A 16,583-nucleotide genomic window follows, 5' to 3' on the forward strand; every position below is an offset into this window, starting at 1 on the left:
CCGCGCGTCTCCTACAGTGCAGCACGTTTCTTCTGGGAGTTGGGAAAGCTCTGTTCCCGACATGCAGAGATGTGAACCTAGCCTAAGGCCGGTCCTACCTGGGTCGAAATTGGACTAATTTTTCATCCAAATATCGTACATAAGAATAATCGGCTGATTTTTCGCTCTGTTAGTGGGTCAGTGGTACCGGCCAATTCTTGTGGTTCCTCCCCTTTTCGGTCATCGGGCATGTTGGAAAATTCATGAAAAACTGATTTTCAACTCGATGGTCAAATTGTAGGATCGGTTTTCCGAAAAGAATATGCGCATGAACCGTGACCTGGAAGCAACAAAAGTTTTGCCTGTTCTATGGGGTTGAATGTTATGACTTGGTCGGCCAATTTTCAAAATCATTGATGGTGCCATTGGATTTCCGAGCAAACGACAGTTTCGATTTTTGGATGAAAAATCGTTCAGAGTTCGACCCATGTATGGCCTGCAATAGGCTTTATATAAATATTTGTTTTTCCATAACAGCCCTTAGTCAAAATGGCCACCAATAAAAGCAATAGCAAAAAAGCAACAAAAAACAAAATACAATTATTAGATAAGTAACTGCTTTTTGTCATTACCAGGGGCGGACTGACCATTTGGAAACTCAGGCACTGCCCGAGGGCCCGGGGTCAGTAGGGGGCCCCATGAGATGCCCCTGGTACCTTTTTTCATAGGCTTTTTTGAGTTTGGGCAAGGACACAGGGGCCCCATGATCCCCTATTGCCCGGGGGCCCCATGAGTTGTCAGTCCGCCCCTGGTCATTACTAAACATTTCTAAAGGCTCCTTTGTTATATATTTTATGATAGAGGCAGGGGCGGACTGACAACTCATGGGGCCCCCGGGCAATAGGGGATCATGGGGCCCCTGTGTCCTTGCCCAAACTCAAAAAAGCCTATGAAAAAGGTACCAGGGGCATCTCATGGGGCCCCCTACTGACCCCGGGCAGCACCCGAATTTCCAAATGGTCAGTCTGCCCCTGGATAGAGGGGAAGTTCCCCATTACAGTATTAAAGTTTAAAAATCAACGCAAAATAACAGGAGCAATTCCACACTGTACGAAGCTTGGCACGTGTAGAAGCCAAGTCAGTACATTCCATCTTCCAAACCGTTTAGCATTCAGTATCTGGAGAAAACCACCAACTGCGTTATATCCCACCGCAAACGTGGCTGCTTACTATGCGGGAGACAAGTAACTCCGCGCATGTCATTGGTGCTGTGTGAGCACATGGTTGAGACCCGCCTACCACTGTAGAAGCTTTTTTTTTATTGGAAAAGAACACTAAAGGCAGGATGTTGACGTCAGCGCTGCTGTTGGGGGGGGAGGAATTTGCCGCTAACCAAAGCAGCTGGCTTGTTGGACGAATCAGAAGAAACTTACAGTGCAACTTCTCCCAATCAGGGGGCTTGGCGCGAGATTCCGAGCGCGCGCTTCAATCAGCTGCTGGAGTTTGGCGGGCTGAGGTCAGTCTGTAGCTGGACTTCTGAGGGGAGATATCTATCGGCTCATTCATTGCTCAGGTCTGTTCATTATTGACTATTTCATTTGTGTCTCTCATTATATATGTGAAGGGGGATTGTGAAAGCATTGATGATATACTGTGTGTGAGAGAGAGAGGGTAGAACAGAGGGTGGACCAGAGGAGTCCAAATACACATTCTGAGGAGGCTGTGATGGGCTTGGGTTATAATACATTTAAATAGCAAGTGTATGTGTGTGTATATATATATATATATATATATATATATATATATTTTTTTTTTATGTGTGTGTGTGTATATATATATATATATATATATATATATATATATTGTGTGTGCATGTATGTGTATACACACAAAAAAAATATATATTTTTTTTTTGTGTGTGTATATATATATATATATATATATATATATACTTTTCATTCCCTTTTTGTTTTTTGTAAATCGAGATGAGAATAGTAATGAAAGGATGAGAGGGGTGACAAATGGGGGTGCTGTGGTGCCCCCTCTGGGGTGGAGGACCTGGGAAATGATCGGTCATGTACAGGAACTTTTATTTTGTCTCAGTGGTCTGAAACAAGATGGCTGCCATATTGAAAAAGTGTATGCTTTGTTTCAAGTTTATCTCTGGGCAAAACTCTTGTTTTTTTTGTTTTCTCCTTTAGTTTTGGATCAAGTGGGGGGGGGGGTTAGGCTCACACAGGTGTTGATTTTTAACAGGCCTGTAGCATCCAGGGGCTCATTTATACCAGATGCAATCCAAGGTGTTTTTAAAAGCAATACGAACGCATATGTATGAAAAGGGAAGGTATTGCTATGAGCCTAGTTTACACCATTGCAGTGCTTTTGTGTGAGGGGGAAAAAATACAGCATGCTGCACCACAAATGCATGCAAACACAAACAAAAAGTTTGAAAAGATTTCTGCAAATGCACACAGTGATCGGAGAGATTGTGGTGTAAACAAAGCTGGCTATACATACTTTATGTATTGCTGTTAGTATTCATGGTGCCATTGATTTTATTTCTGGCTTTGCCAAAGCTGGGAGTGAGGTTTCTTTTTTGCTCTGGCAACAGTTTTGTATTGTGTCCTGAATTTCTCACTCCACACAACTTTTTATCCAGTGTGCACACAACCCCCATCAGATAGTAATCAGCTAGTCTTGGCAAACAGCAAGGTGAATCATGGGTGGGGGTGGCTTTATCTGACCCTTAGGCTGCATTCACACCTGTGTGTTTTGTATGTTGATGCTCCAAAAATGCTGAAACTTAAAAAAAATCAATTGTTCTCTATGGTGCCTGTTCATGCTATCAGGTGTGAACAGACACCATAGAGAACAGTTAATTTCTTTTAAAGTTTTTTTTTAGCTTTTTTTGGAGCTTTTGAGCTTCAAGCTAGAAAACTCTGAAGTGTGATTGCAGCCTTGTACAGAGAAGGAAGCAAAATCATTTTGTCTATAGGAATCTAAACCTGCAGACATAAGTGTTTTTTGATTCAGTCATCTCTGACCATCTATAGCTGTAGTGGGACCTCCATTCACCCCATTCCATTATGATTTTACACCACACATAGTGTGCACTGGCTGCTATGTGTGATTTGTGCTATCCTACGGTGAATACACATTGACCTATATGGAAGCTGTTTCACTGTCAGTGGGGTGCATTTTGATCTTGAGATTTGCACAGTCAGGCCTGGGTAGGGTACTTCCCTCTACCACAGTTAGGCAAATCAGCTTTGTCACCTCCTTGCCTCCCAGCGTGTAAATGGACAGTGGAGGAACAGCAACAGAACATGCTGTCTGAATGTTCTTGCTGGCACAAGTGCATACAGGGTGCCTGATTGGGCCCTGTGCTGCCCCTTTAGTTTGAACTCTGCTGTAAGGTTGGGGGAGTCTATAAGAAGCTGGAAACAGCTCAATAGTTGCCTTTTAAAATAATAATTTTTTATAAATAACTGCACTCGTCTGCATTATTTATTTTACTATCTGCCTGGAGTTAAATGTAAATTGTGTAACCTTGCCTACTGTGGATGCAGATGTTGGGATTCCAGCAAAGGCCACTGTAGATAATGGTCAACTATTCCAACGATGCCTGACACATCTCTGGGTCCTTAACCACCTCCCACCCGCCATATAAGGAAATGACGGGCGCAAGGAAGCTTGTTATGGGAGGATGTCATATGACGTCTAACCACGCGTGCGCGCTGATCGGTGGCGTGCTGTGTCCCTGGGACACAGCGGATCAATGGAAAGAGCCGATGACGTTGGCTCTGTCATGTGATGAGCTGTGGCTCTGTCATGTGATGAGCTGTGGCTCTGTCATGTGATGAGCTGTGGCTCTGTCATGCGATGAGCTGTGGCTCTGTCATGCGATGAGCTGTGGCTCTGTCATGCGATGAGCTGTGGCTCTGTCATGCGATGAGCTGTGGCTCTGTCATGCGATGAGCTGTGGCTCTGTCATGCGATGAGCTGTGGCTCTGTCATGCGATGAGCTGTGGCTCTGTCATGCGATGAGCTGTGGCTCTGTCATGCGATGAGCTGTGGCTCTGTCATGCGATGAGCTGTGGCTCTGTCATGCGATGAGCTGTGGCTCTGTCATGCGATGAGCTGTGGCTCTGTCATGCGATGAGCTGTGTCCAATCACAACTGATTGCATGTAAATAAGGAAATGCCGATTATCAGCATTCCTCTCCTCACGAACTGTCATGCTGACAGCTCGTGAGGAGAGGAGAACCGGTGATCGGCATTACTCAGTGGGGACATGTACACTGATCATCAGGGTACTGATGATCAGTGTAGCCCCATCAGTGTCCATGAATGCCACATATCTGTGCATATCAGTGTCCATCTGAGCTGCTAGTCAGTGCCATATGAGTGCTGCCTTTCAGTGCCCATCAGTGCAGCCTCATTAGCGCATATCAGTGAAGGAGAAAAATAACTTATTTACAACATTTTATAACAAACTAAGAAAAAACGTTTTTTTCAATATCTTCAGTTTTTGGTTGTTTAGCAAAAAAATAAAAACCCCAGAGGTGATTAAATACCACCAAAAGAAAGCTCTATCTGTCTCATAAAAATGATAAAAAATTTCATGAGTACAATGTTGCATGACTGCGCAATTGTCATTGGAAGTGCGACAGTACTGAAAGCTGTAAATTGGCCTGGGCAGGAAGGGGGTAGAAGTGCCCAGTAGGCTAGTGGTTAAACACGAACATTTGCTTTGCATTGTGTAAACAGTCAGACACGGGTTTCCAATATGTCTAACTGATCTCCTGCCAACAAACATTATTTAGCCGTGTCTGCTGGTGTCCCCATACAGGCTTGCCATAAACTGGGGTTAGATCATCCTTTGGCTCCCCTAGGCCAACTACAGACTTTTTTTTTAACAAAGCAGCTGTGCAGTATGAGGGGGATATCTGAGTATATTGCCTGGATTGTCCATGTAGGTCCTTGCATTATATCTTTTGGGCCAGAACACTTCCCAGCCTGATTGAGCAGCATTCTACTTGCAGCGCTCTCTCTACCTCTCGGTACAACAGCATTCATTACAACAAGGTGAGCTCACTGTCCTGCTCTGGGGTGTTGTTGTGCCGATGTCTGCAAGAGGCTGATTTTATGATCATTTCAAATGTTTACACTAGTTGTGCTTAGAATACATAGCATATTAGTGTATGCCCGGGGTATCTGCTGTAAGAGCTAGAATAGTTTTTATGGATTGGAATCCTTTAAATGTGTCAAGCATAGGATCAGATGCGTGTCTTGACTTGCTAAGGAACCGGAGAAAGAGGAAACGCATAAAAATAACAAATTGAATTTACTATCCATGGTGACCACCTATGCGTTCCCTCCTTTTTAAAGTATTTTTAGCATGTAATGTATGCTGTGAAGGGTTAAATCTTGCAGGCTAGTTTTCTGTAACACACTGATTAAACTTGTTAACCTGCATGCTATCGGCTGTCTCATTCATTAAGCTATAACTGCTCCCTGTTGATGACTTAATCTGAAGCTTCCCTGAAGCTCGTTATCGTTAATGGGAAGGCCATGCTCATTAGAGCAGCAAGAGCTTTGGGCTCTGTACTACTATTGAGCACAGTTGTGTGACACTTATGGGAGGGGGAGGGGGAGGGGGGATTGGTAAAAGTCAAGGGTGCCGCCTGTACCAGTTTAATTTTCAGACCTTGCTAAAAGAAAATGACAACAGAACTTTGGTTGCCAATCCTCCCTCCATGTTTATGCAGTACCTCTAGTGTTTAGCCTTCCCATTCATTTTCAAACATCTCATTTTATGAGGAATGGTTTTTTTTCTCTAAAGTATATACTGATATTTAACCACTTCAGGTCCGGACACTTTCACCCCCTTCCTGTCCAGGTCAATTTTCAGCTTTCAGTGCTATCACACTTTGAATGACAATTGTGCAGTCATGCAACACTGTACCCATATGACTTTTTTAGCATTTTTATGAGACGGATAAAACTTTATTTTGGTGGTATTTATTCACCACTGGGATTTTTATTTTTTTGTTATATAAATGAAAAAGTCCAAAACTTTTGAAAAAAAAGTGTTTTTCTTATAAAATTTAGCAAATCTTTCTTCATAAATCTTGGCCAAAATGTATTCAGCTATCTTTTAGTAAAAAAATAACTCAAATTGGTTTATAACCAAAAATTATAATTTTTAACAAATTTTTTTCTTTTTATAATTTTTTTGTTTTTTTTACATATTGTCACCCTAGCAGTACAGTGTCACCATGGTGACACTGTACTACTTGTGGGGGGTGATAAAGTTTTTTTTTTTTTTTTTTTTTTTTACATTGCTTTTACACCCATAAAGGCTGTAAAAGTAATCATTTCCCCTTCTCTCTGGCTGCATTCTTGCAGCCATTGAGAAATACTTTGAGAGCTGTGATTGGTCACATCTGGTCACATTGTACAAGGCTGTTGTGAATAGCCTTGTACCGTGTGACCTCTGTGATCATTCACAGATTTCACTAGTAGTAAGCAATGATGTCAGGAAGTGACATCTTGCTTACTACTATTCATGTGATCACCGATTGGCCAATGAGTGATCACATGATCGGGACCTCACACAGAGGTCCCATACAGCGATCGCGTTCCGCTGTGTCCTGAGGACACAGCGGGCACTGGATCACAGTGCCGTGCGCTCCCGGGTAGCACGCACAGGCAGTAAATGTGGGGGTCGTTTATAAACAGCCACCCACTTCGGCACTGCTCCCGTCCGGCTGTTAATGTACATGGGCCAGACGGGAAGTGGGTAAATGTCAGTTGGCATTGTTGAATAATAAAAATGTGTCTGGTTGTTCAACCCATATATTATTAACTCAGGGCTAGGCCTAATCTCGTTTTAGTTCAGACTTAATGATTTTAAAGAACATATGCGAAATGCATTGAAAAGCACAATCCCTGAGATAGATAATGACAGGCGTGCATCTGCAGGCGGTTGATTTATACAGGTGGCTGTATGCAGACACTTCTGGCTGCATAAACACCGTCCCTCTGCACCTTTGTGGATGTGATCTAACTGCTCACATGTGGAACGATGGTTTAATTTTGTTCTTTTTTTAACAAAATGTTTTGTTTTTGTGGGTCTTGGTTATAAAGTAGCATTTTGTTTTGTAGCCATGCCAAGCACCAGGTCCCAATCTCAGAGCTCCATCCAGTTTCCCAAGACAAAGACTGCCAAGACTGGAGTAAAGGCAGAGCTGCGAGCCCGGGCTAAATCAGAAGCTGGTACTCTGCCACCCCTGCCTGTCTCTAAGGAACTACCTCTAAGTCCAAGGAAGAGACTAGGTAAAAACCATGCTGGTTTGTCTTGAAATGGGCTTGCTGTCTTTTTGGGAAGCTGTTTATCATCTTGTCTTCTTTTTTCTAGGTGATGATAATCTCTGCAATGTTCCCCAGTCACTCCGCTGCTCTCCTCCAAAACAAAGTTGCAATGAAAATGGACCCCTCAGCCCTGCCAAGGGGAGGCGTCTGATTTTTGATGAGAATCAGGCGGCTGCAACTCCCTTGTCCCCCAGTAAGAAGGCTCAGCACATTACTTTTTCATCCCCTCAAAAAAGAGGTCAGGAAACGCCATCCAGTAATTCCCATCGTGGTCCACAGGAGAGGAAGAGTGTGTGTACAAGGCTGTTCAAACAGGAAGGTGAGGACACGAGTATGTCCACCCTGGACTCTGAAACAACTCTAAACCACAGCTTTGGAACTTTTGCATTAGGCATTTTTGTAGTATGTCCATTTCTGTTCACAAAAAATATAAACGAGAATTGGACTGTTTAACAGTCACTGTTCTAGATGGCTGTATTCTAGACTTGCCTTTCAGATCGAAGCTGCTCCCCCAACCTTTTTACCTTGGACTTGAGCACTTAATGATTTTGTAAACCCTTACATATGCCAACTGAAGTGACTAGCCTCAGGTGATGCACAGAGATGGAACAAATCCTCCTACATAAGTTGTACCTGTTTAGCTGTAGCTCTCCTCCATTGTCTCCTAAAGCACAGCATGTCTTGGCTCTAGGAGAGAAGAGCTGAGTGTAATCTGAGACCTGAGTGGAGGGAAAGGACCCACCCCCACCCTTCGCACAGTCTCATAGGGAAACATGCGCAGCTGAGGCTTTCGATCACCTGTGGTGGGGTGGGGCCCACTCCCAGGATTGCTTGGTGTCTGCATAGCCTCTCAAAAGTGACTCATGCACAGAGCAGAGGAATGGCAAAGCAGACAGAAATCGCACTAGACACTTCAGAGAGAGGCCAGTACATACTAGATATACTTTGTTTTGTTTTTTTTTCATTTCAGGGGTTTGCAACCAGCTTACTCCATCTAAAAACTCCAAAAGAAAGTGTTTAATGGCTGGAACGTCTGTCTAGTCTGTGACACACCCTGAATACTGTATATTACTATGTAAATTCTTGAATGAAGTATTCGTGAATGTTTGCGATAACATAAAGGTTTCCCCATGTTTGTTGTGCCCTGAAGTTTACCTTGACCTTATTTTGGATCAGTTTTCATTATTGAACCCTAAAAATTCTTATTGTAAGAGCTCCGGGCCTTTGAAGTTTGTTCTGTACAGGTATAAGCCAAGTGGCCAATGCCCTTTAGGATCCTTTACCTCTTGGGAAATATCCTGAATGACACCTCTTGTCCTAGTGCCATTCTGTATCACAGCTTAGTAATTTCAGCTCATTTTGCCTATCTTCTTTCCTCTGCTTTGTACAGGGACCTGCTATCAGAAGGCGAAATGCGCACTAAACACAGCTGTGCCAGAACGTCTGCTGGCACGAGAAAAGGAGACGGCAGCCATACTTTCCTTTCTGAAGACACATGTTTCTTCTGAGAAGCCTGGCAGCCTTTACATCTCTGGGGCTCCAGGAACTGGCAAAACTGCATGTCTGAGCAAGCTGCTGCAAGAGAACAAGGTATTTTACTAGTCGGGGCAACAAACCATTCTGAGGGGGGTATACTTCTGCCTTGTGATATTCAATAGAATAGACTTAATTAAATCCAGATAGTCATGCTGGGTGAGCAAAATGTGGTGAGCAGTACTATCAGCTGTTTGGCTCATTAATTCTAATGCATTGTGACTTTTTTTTTTTTCGTCCACCATACTAGGAGATTTTAAAGGATACAAAGACTGTGTATATCAACTGTATGCGTCTCAGGAGTTCCCTGGCAGTCTTCCCAGCCATAGCAGAAGAGATCTCTGGGTCATCAAAGCTTTCAACCTCTGGGAAAGATATGGTCAGGAGTCTGGAGAAGATGGTCACCTCCAAGGGGCCTGCCATGTATGTGCAATAAACATCCTTTATTTTATTTTACTTTTGAACTGCTGCTTGCATTTCCATTGCATCAACATTTGGTGTCCCTTTTTTCATCTTTTTGGCTTTTTGATAAAGCATTGTATAAAGAGCCTACTGGGAAGTTCCTGCATTCATTTGCATTTGGGATTTCAATAATGTGGAGGGATTTTACAAAGAACACACGCCTTATTTCTGTTTGGCAGTGTCACTATAACACTTTAATGGAACAACTTGTTACTTTGCTCTGTATTCACTTGCAGATCTCATAAGTAAAACTTGTATTTGTGGTATTTACATAAGTTGATAATGGTTTTCTCCGTTTTGCAGCCTTCTTGTACTAGATGAGATGGATCAGTTAGACAGCAAAGGGCAGGATGTGCTGTACACAGTGTTTGAGTGGCCCTGGCTTCCAAACTCCAGAGTTGTGCTCATTGGTGAGTTGTGAAGATGAACTGTCTTTTGGGAATTGTTGATGTGTGTATATTCATTCAGCAATCCTGTTTTGTATAGCTTGCATGCTACAGAACATAGTTTTCCAGATGAATTACTGTATGTCATCTCTCCTTCCCTCCACCTCACACTTTATTAATTTTCTCAATTAGGAATAGCAAATGCTCTGGATTTGACAGACCGTATCTTGCCCAGGCTTCAGGCTCGTGCTCATTGCAGACCTCAGTTGCTCAATTTCTCTCCATACACAAAGGATCAGATTGTCACTATACTACAAGACAGGCTGACACAGGTATGGTTGCTACACTATGTTATATGGAGTTATTTACTAAAATTGGAGCATGCAAAATATGGCGCAGCTCTGCAAAGAAACCAGTCCGCTTCCAGGTTTTATTGTCAACGTTTTTAATTAAACAAGCTGAAGTTTGAAGCCGGCTACCATGCACACCTGCACCAGATTCTGTGTGCTTCAGTTTTAGTAAATGTCCCCTACAAGGTCTGCTCATTGTGTAGGCTGGATTTTAAATGTGTGGGGGTTTTTTTTTTTTTGTTTTTTTTTTTGCTTTGTTTTTTTTGTTTTTTCTCTCCCCCTTTTTCAGTTTTTATGCTCTGACAATGGTAATGGTAAATCCATTTCTTTTGGTGTGTAAATATGTTGCTAGAGATGGTTTCTAACTATGTTGAATTGTTTTCTTGACTGCAACAGAAACTTTGACAGCTAAACGGTTTTAAACATTTTAATGGCGTAAAGAAGTAGTCTCCAAACTGTGGCCCTTTGCTTGCTTTTATATGGCCTGTGAGCAACAGTGGGGCACAGTTCTGGCTGCTGACACAAATGGGACACTATTCCTCCAACTGATGTAAACGATGGGGCACTATTTCTTCCACTGGCACCAATGATGGGGCACTATTTCTCCCACTGACACCAGGACATTTTCTCCCCTCACAGGCCACAGTTCGGCCCCCCTAAAGTTTGATGGACCTTAAACTGGCCCTTTATTTAGTTTCTAGACCCCTGGCAAAAAGCAAAGCTCCACCTTGAAACGAGTGAAGCAATTTGGGGTTAGTAGAAAAGAACGCTGTGCTGGTTCAATGTCCTTTTTTTGTATAGAAACTTTCAGCATGCATTTCCTTCTAGCTCCACTAATGTCAGGCTCGCAGGCACCTACAGTAAATCTAATATCTGCCCTGATAAAGGAATGGGTTGATCTTCTAAGTGCTCTGCTTGGTGCTTTTTAAAAAATGTATTATGCTTTTACTTTTCTATTCATCATGAAGTAAATGTAATGAGTTCTAAAGCTTCTGTGCTCTGGTAAAACAGCTAATCCAAACCCCCTTGGTTTAATTAGGTAAGATTAATACTGCCCTTTTGAGTTAACCCCCCCGCAAACTGGAGATAAGAAATGTGGGATATACTTCTCCTCTGTAAAACTGAGTTATGCAATTAAAACTGTAATGCCCAATTAGTCATGTCAAAATAATATGCAGTTGTATTAACTTCTGTTTTCATACCCATTGTAATCTTGGTTGAATATGACTGCAGTGATGTAATTTTAACAAGCCTTTCTTCATTCTACTTGGCATGTTTAAGCTTGTGGTGTCAGAATGGGAAACTGTGTAATTGCTTTTTTATGATATTATTGGTTATATAATCTGCTCATCTGATTTTGTCTGTAGGTGTCTGGAGACCAGGTTCTAGATAACATGGCAATTCAGTTTTGTGCCAGGAAGGTGTCAGCAGTCTCTGGAGATGCCCGCAAGGCCCTGGATATCTGCAGGTAACTTATACTTGTTTACCCTTTTTTTTTTTTTCTTTGTTTTGTCCAATTTCATAACCAAATCCAGCATCCTATTTATAAAAAATCAACAAACCTTTTAAGTGGAGGAAAATCCTGTATATAAATTAAGACATGGATTCACCTTTCCTTCTATTCTGTTTCATAGTCCCTAAAATTCTATTTGTTTTCCTGAAGCCTTTGACCTGTGAAAAATATCTGTATATATCTATTCTACAACATTCTGTAACAATGGTCAATCTGTCAGGATCCTTGGGTTCATTGTATTTTGTTGCATATTTAGTTGTGAACCCTTGTGTTACTGACCCATTGATGCTTTAGGTTTCTTGTGTTTACATGCAGTAAGTGTATTTCCTATTTCCAGGCGAGCAGTAGAAATAGTGGAGTCAGATGTAAGGAGCCAGACTGTCCTAAAGCCTCTATCTGAATGTAAGTAGATGTTTATTTCTGTTCGGTTTCCATAACCGTATTGGGGGGGCCTGGTCAGTGGACAGGATATGGTCTATTTCCTGTGTGGTCCTAAGTCCCTGTATGAGTGCTGTTCCTCTGCTCTGTGTCTTTGCTCTGTTATAATAATGCTTCTAAGAGGAAACTGCCCAGCTACAAATATTGTCCACAGCAGAGGCTCTGATCCAGAGCTGAAAGAATCGCCAGTCCCTTGTCAGGCTGTACCTATGCAGCAATCATGTTCAGTTATGTGTGTTCCCTCAATTTATTTCCCCCTTCTCCTGTCCTAAAATAAAATGGGCCATTAGGAGTAGGGCTGCACCAATATTGGTATTTGGTACCGATACAGAGTACTTGCATGAGCTCAAAATGAATGGGCTCAACTGGCACTGCAAAGAATTGCATGCAGTTTGAACAGAAGTGCGGTGAGATTCCTGTCCGGATCATATGCGGTTCCCTCAAAGCTCCTGTGTGAACCCAGGCTTGTCATGGTTGCTTCAAAGGATAAGTTCACCTTTGTAACATGTTCCTGCAGCCGCCGTCGCATTCCTTCTGACAGTACGGGGAGACTTTTCCCCGTAATATCTGTCAGATTTGAAAACTGTGCGGCCATGTGGGACTCTGCCCACACAGCCCCATCATTCATTCACAGACTTCCATAAATGAACTGCAAGTTACGACAGCCTTAGCGGCTGTGGGTGGGCTTGTAGTTTTCAGTGAACCACACGGTGCTCCACGGCGCTGTGGTAGTTCATTGAAGCTTCCTGTCAGAATATCTGCTTGCAAGCAGATATTCTGACAGGTCTACATGAGACCTGCATGGCATCAGGTATCAATGCTTTCTAGGATCCTGTAGACAAAAATAATAAATGCACTTCTTTTTTTTTTTTTTTTTTTTTTTTTTTTTTTTTCCCCCTGCAAAAAAAATGCATTTTATTATTTTTGTCTAAAAGGTGAACTTATCCTTTTAAGCCTGAGTACACACAGGAACGGTGCAGGAACCCTCCCTGCATGATGGGTTCCTCCAGCGAAGCTCCTGATCCGACCGTGGACATCAGTTGCAGCAGCTTGGGCACCTCCAGCTTCTCCTACGGCTTTATTCCCCCCACATCTTCAGCAGCTCTCACCCCCCCTAGCGGTTTGAGCTGATACTAATCCTGTCCCGCTGTACGAGAATGCCACCCTGCTTTTTCAGTGGAAAAGCTGCTTCACCAGTCCGGGGACTCAAAATCCCTGCGGTTTTCTTCCATATCCTCGCAGTGCTGACGGTATGGGCTAGTCGGCTTCTGATTGGTGGTCTGCACCGTCGGACATGGCTCCCACTGACCCCAGTGATTTATAAGCAGGTCAGGGCACAACCTATTTTCTGTCTGCTTCTTAGATAAGCCAGTTTGTATATTGGCATCCCGCTACAGTAAAAAAAAAAAACGGAGCCCACAAGTTTCCTACTTTCATTAGTGCCTATTTATTCTGTAGACTGTATGAAACTTAATGTGGTAGCTAGAATATATGGTCCCTGTCCCTGCTTGTGTTGTACATTTTAATAGCTTTTTCTCACTTTACCACCCAGGTCCATCTCCAAGTAAAGAAGCTGCATTTACTCCTGTTCCAAAGAAGGTCAGTCTGCCCCACATTTCACGTGTTATATCTGATGTGTATGGAGACAAAATGGCAACAAGTGCGGGAGGGGAGGATTCTTTCCCATTGCAGCAGAAGCTTGTTGTGTGCTCTCTCCTGTTACTAACCCAGAAAAGCAAGATCAAAGAAGTCACTTTAGGAAAAGTAAGTCAATACAGCAGCTTCATTTACTTGACTGTAATTCCTACTGTATTGTCAGATTGGTGTGCTTAGGCTGAAATTTATTTGGTTCTACTTTCCAGCTTCATGAAACATACAGCAAAGTCTGCCGGAAACAGCAGATACCTGCAGTGGGCCAGTCAGAATGTCTCTCCCTTTGCCAGCTTCTGGAAACAAGGGGCATTATGGGCCTAAAAAAATCTAAAGAAGCTCGTCTTACAAAGGTAAACTTTAAATGCTTTAGCCTACACTCTTCAAGAATTGCTGTATTATCTTAAGTCCGCTGCACAGGGACCGAACATTGACCAGTTCAGCAGGAACTGGACAAGTTTTGGTGTGTGTGTGTGTGTGTGTGTGTGTGTGTGTGTGTGTGTGTGTACAGCGGTCTGTGGAATGGTCATGCTGGAAAACCATTTGATCAGCGCACCCAAAGGGGAAGAATACAAAAACATTTTTCGAATAACAAATCTCATGAAATCCAATTAAGGATGCTTGAACTTTTGCAACTGTGACTGCATTGTAATCACTAGTATTCGGATCATCCCTTTGACAGTTCATTCATCAAGCAGTTCTTTATTCACTGTGTTGTAAATTATGCAAACGAGTGGTTATGCTTCTGTGTGATATTAAAAGGGGAGTTCCACTTGGGGAAAAATCAGCAGCTACAAATACTGTAGCTGCTGTCTTTTAAAATACAGCCACTTACCTGTCCCTCAGTCCAGCGGTGTCCTCACCACCGCTGGTTTCACCGGCTGTCTTCTTTTCCCAGCGCCGGCATCTTCAGTGTGGGCACCCGGTTGTGACAGCTTGTGGCGTCACAGCTGGGTACCCACTGTGCCTGTGCGAGAAGCGCTGCACTTTGTGAATGGCCCCGTAGTCTTCTGGGACCTGTCACGTGTCTCAGAAGACTACAGGGAGGGGGGAGGACAACTTCACTTTCTGATCGCCTAGGCGAAGTGAGAGCGGGTACCTGTCAAATTCGGGTACCCACTTCCCAAAAGTGCCAATCCTTAATGGGGAGCAGGGGGACAAAGGCTTAAAGCGGAACTTCCCCTTCTGGGTGGAGCTCTGCTTTACGCTGAGCCATAAGTATGCATCAGGGTGACAATTTTGCTCTTTGATTGCCCTAAACTGAGCATGTTATGGTTTGTGTTGATCCCACGAAGTACAGACACAGTACATTTTTTTCTGTATTGGTGCAGGTCTGTGGGCAGCTTTCTGAGAAATGGAGAGAAATTCAGTTTTACAACATTTTGCAGCCCAGTTTTGGCAATGATGCACCCTATTTTTTTTCTTGCCCTAAAAGGAAACCACGGTGCTAAATGTACAAGACACTATTGCTTACCATCTGAAAATGCTAGTTACTTGGCTTTGTCATTGAGCCACTGATCCAAAACAAGTATGCAGACCAGAAAGTTGGTGACATTGAGGCTTTATAATTGGCCCAGATTAGTGACTCAAAAGTACCAGATATTGGACCATGATGACATCAAGAGAACAATTATTTCTGAAGGGGGAGAGCAGCAGTGGCAGCCTCCATACTTATTAGCACAGGTTTTCTTTGATATTTATTTTTTTTATTTTTTGCACCATGTTCTGCATACTATATCAGAAACTACATAATTTATCTTTTTATTTTTCCAGGTGTCTCTGAAGATAGAGGAGCGGGAAATAGAGCATGCTTTCAAAGATAAAGTCCTCATCGGAAATGTCCTCCACACAGGGATATAAATGTTTTTGCTTTGTTTTGTTTTTTTAGGTGCAATAAGCGCCATAGATCTGTTTTTAAGAAATGGCTGCTAATTAAGGCGAGAGATCACATTTAGCCTGAGTATATTGGGGAAGAGATGGCGTTTTTATGTGACTGTAAAAGTGTAATTTTAGCAAATTTTTACCCTTTGACGTGTTTTTGACAAAGGTAATTTATACTTGTGTACATAAATTTTAGCTGGTTCATTTGTAAGATGTGACTGTTTGCTGCTATTTGCAGCAGATATTTTATCAGATATGGTTCTGGTTTTACAGACTCGTCCCTTTTATTGTTTAATGTGGTTTTTTCTTTTTAATAAACCCAAAAATGCAGGCTCTTTGTGTGCTTTTTTTTTTTTTTTTTTTTCTTTTTCATAAAAAAAAAAATAGGATTTAGCCTCAGGTTACTTAAGTGAGGCCACAGTGGTTTCATAGATTCAGCCCCCCAGGGTGTACAAGGCCTTGCCTCTATCAAGGGCAAGGTGCAGGTAGGAATAGGAGTGGGGGGAAATGTTAAATAATGACGACCCTGCACAGGTTACTGTGCAGCTGAACTAGAAGGATACATCTCGCAGCACGGGGATTCTAGATAACTCCGGAAGCCACAAAAGCTGGCCATATATGGGTAGTTCTTTGTCTTCATTCAGCCAGATTCTTTCGTCCACAGAAGTGAGGGTGCCATTTTGTTCAGTTCCAGAGCAGTCTTATACCCTACACTGACACTATGCAGAATCCAGTGTGAATCAGGGGTACTTATCTTTTTGGGGCTGACGGGGTGTTCTGAGTTAGGCTGACATTCCTTACAGCTGTATGGCTGCTTACTTTTGAGATACATAGGCCAGATTAATCCTCAGTAAGCCTTGACCTTGCCTTGCACAGGCAGAAAGGTGGGCAGAACAAATGGGATGGACCTTTTTCATGTAGGGTGACCTACCTGCAGTGGCTCTCTGAAGGATCAGATTAGTGCTGTATCCCTGTGTTTTTTTTCTGTTTTTTTTTTATATCCTCTCCACTGGC

At 42.7% G+C, this 16,583-nt stretch overlaps 1 protein-coding gene across 1 annotated transcript; it reads left to right on the forward strand.

Moving 5' to 3' along the window:
- The first annotated feature begins 1,407 nt into the window (after positions 1–1,407).
- On the forward strand, positions 1,408–15,899 carry CDC6 (cell division cycle 6). Its single transcript, XM_089674717.1, has 12 exons — positions 1,408–1,552; positions 7,150–7,320; positions 7,403–7,675; positions 8,747–8,946; positions 9,140–9,312; positions 9,655–9,761; positions 9,930–10,069; positions 11,455–11,555; positions 11,938–12,002; positions 13,591–13,802; positions 13,901–14,041; positions 15,462–15,899. Exons 2-12 carry the CDS (start codon positions 7,152–7,154, stop codon positions 15,546–15,548), a joined length of 1,668 nt encoding a protein of 555 aa, XP_089530843.1. The 5' UTR covers positions 1,408–1,552; positions 7,150–7,151; the 3' UTR covers positions 15,549–15,899.
- The last annotated feature ends 684 nt before the right edge of the window (positions 15,900–16,583 follow it).

Source organism: Staurois parvus, unplaced genomic scaffold (assembly GCF_062004578.1).
Source record: "Staurois parvus isolate SC_StPar_1 unplaced genomic scaffold, SC_StPar_1.0 ptg000151l, whole genome shotgun sequence".
Classification (NCBI taxonomy): Eukaryota; Metazoa; Chordata; class Amphibia; order Anura; family Ranidae; genus Staurois; species Staurois parvus.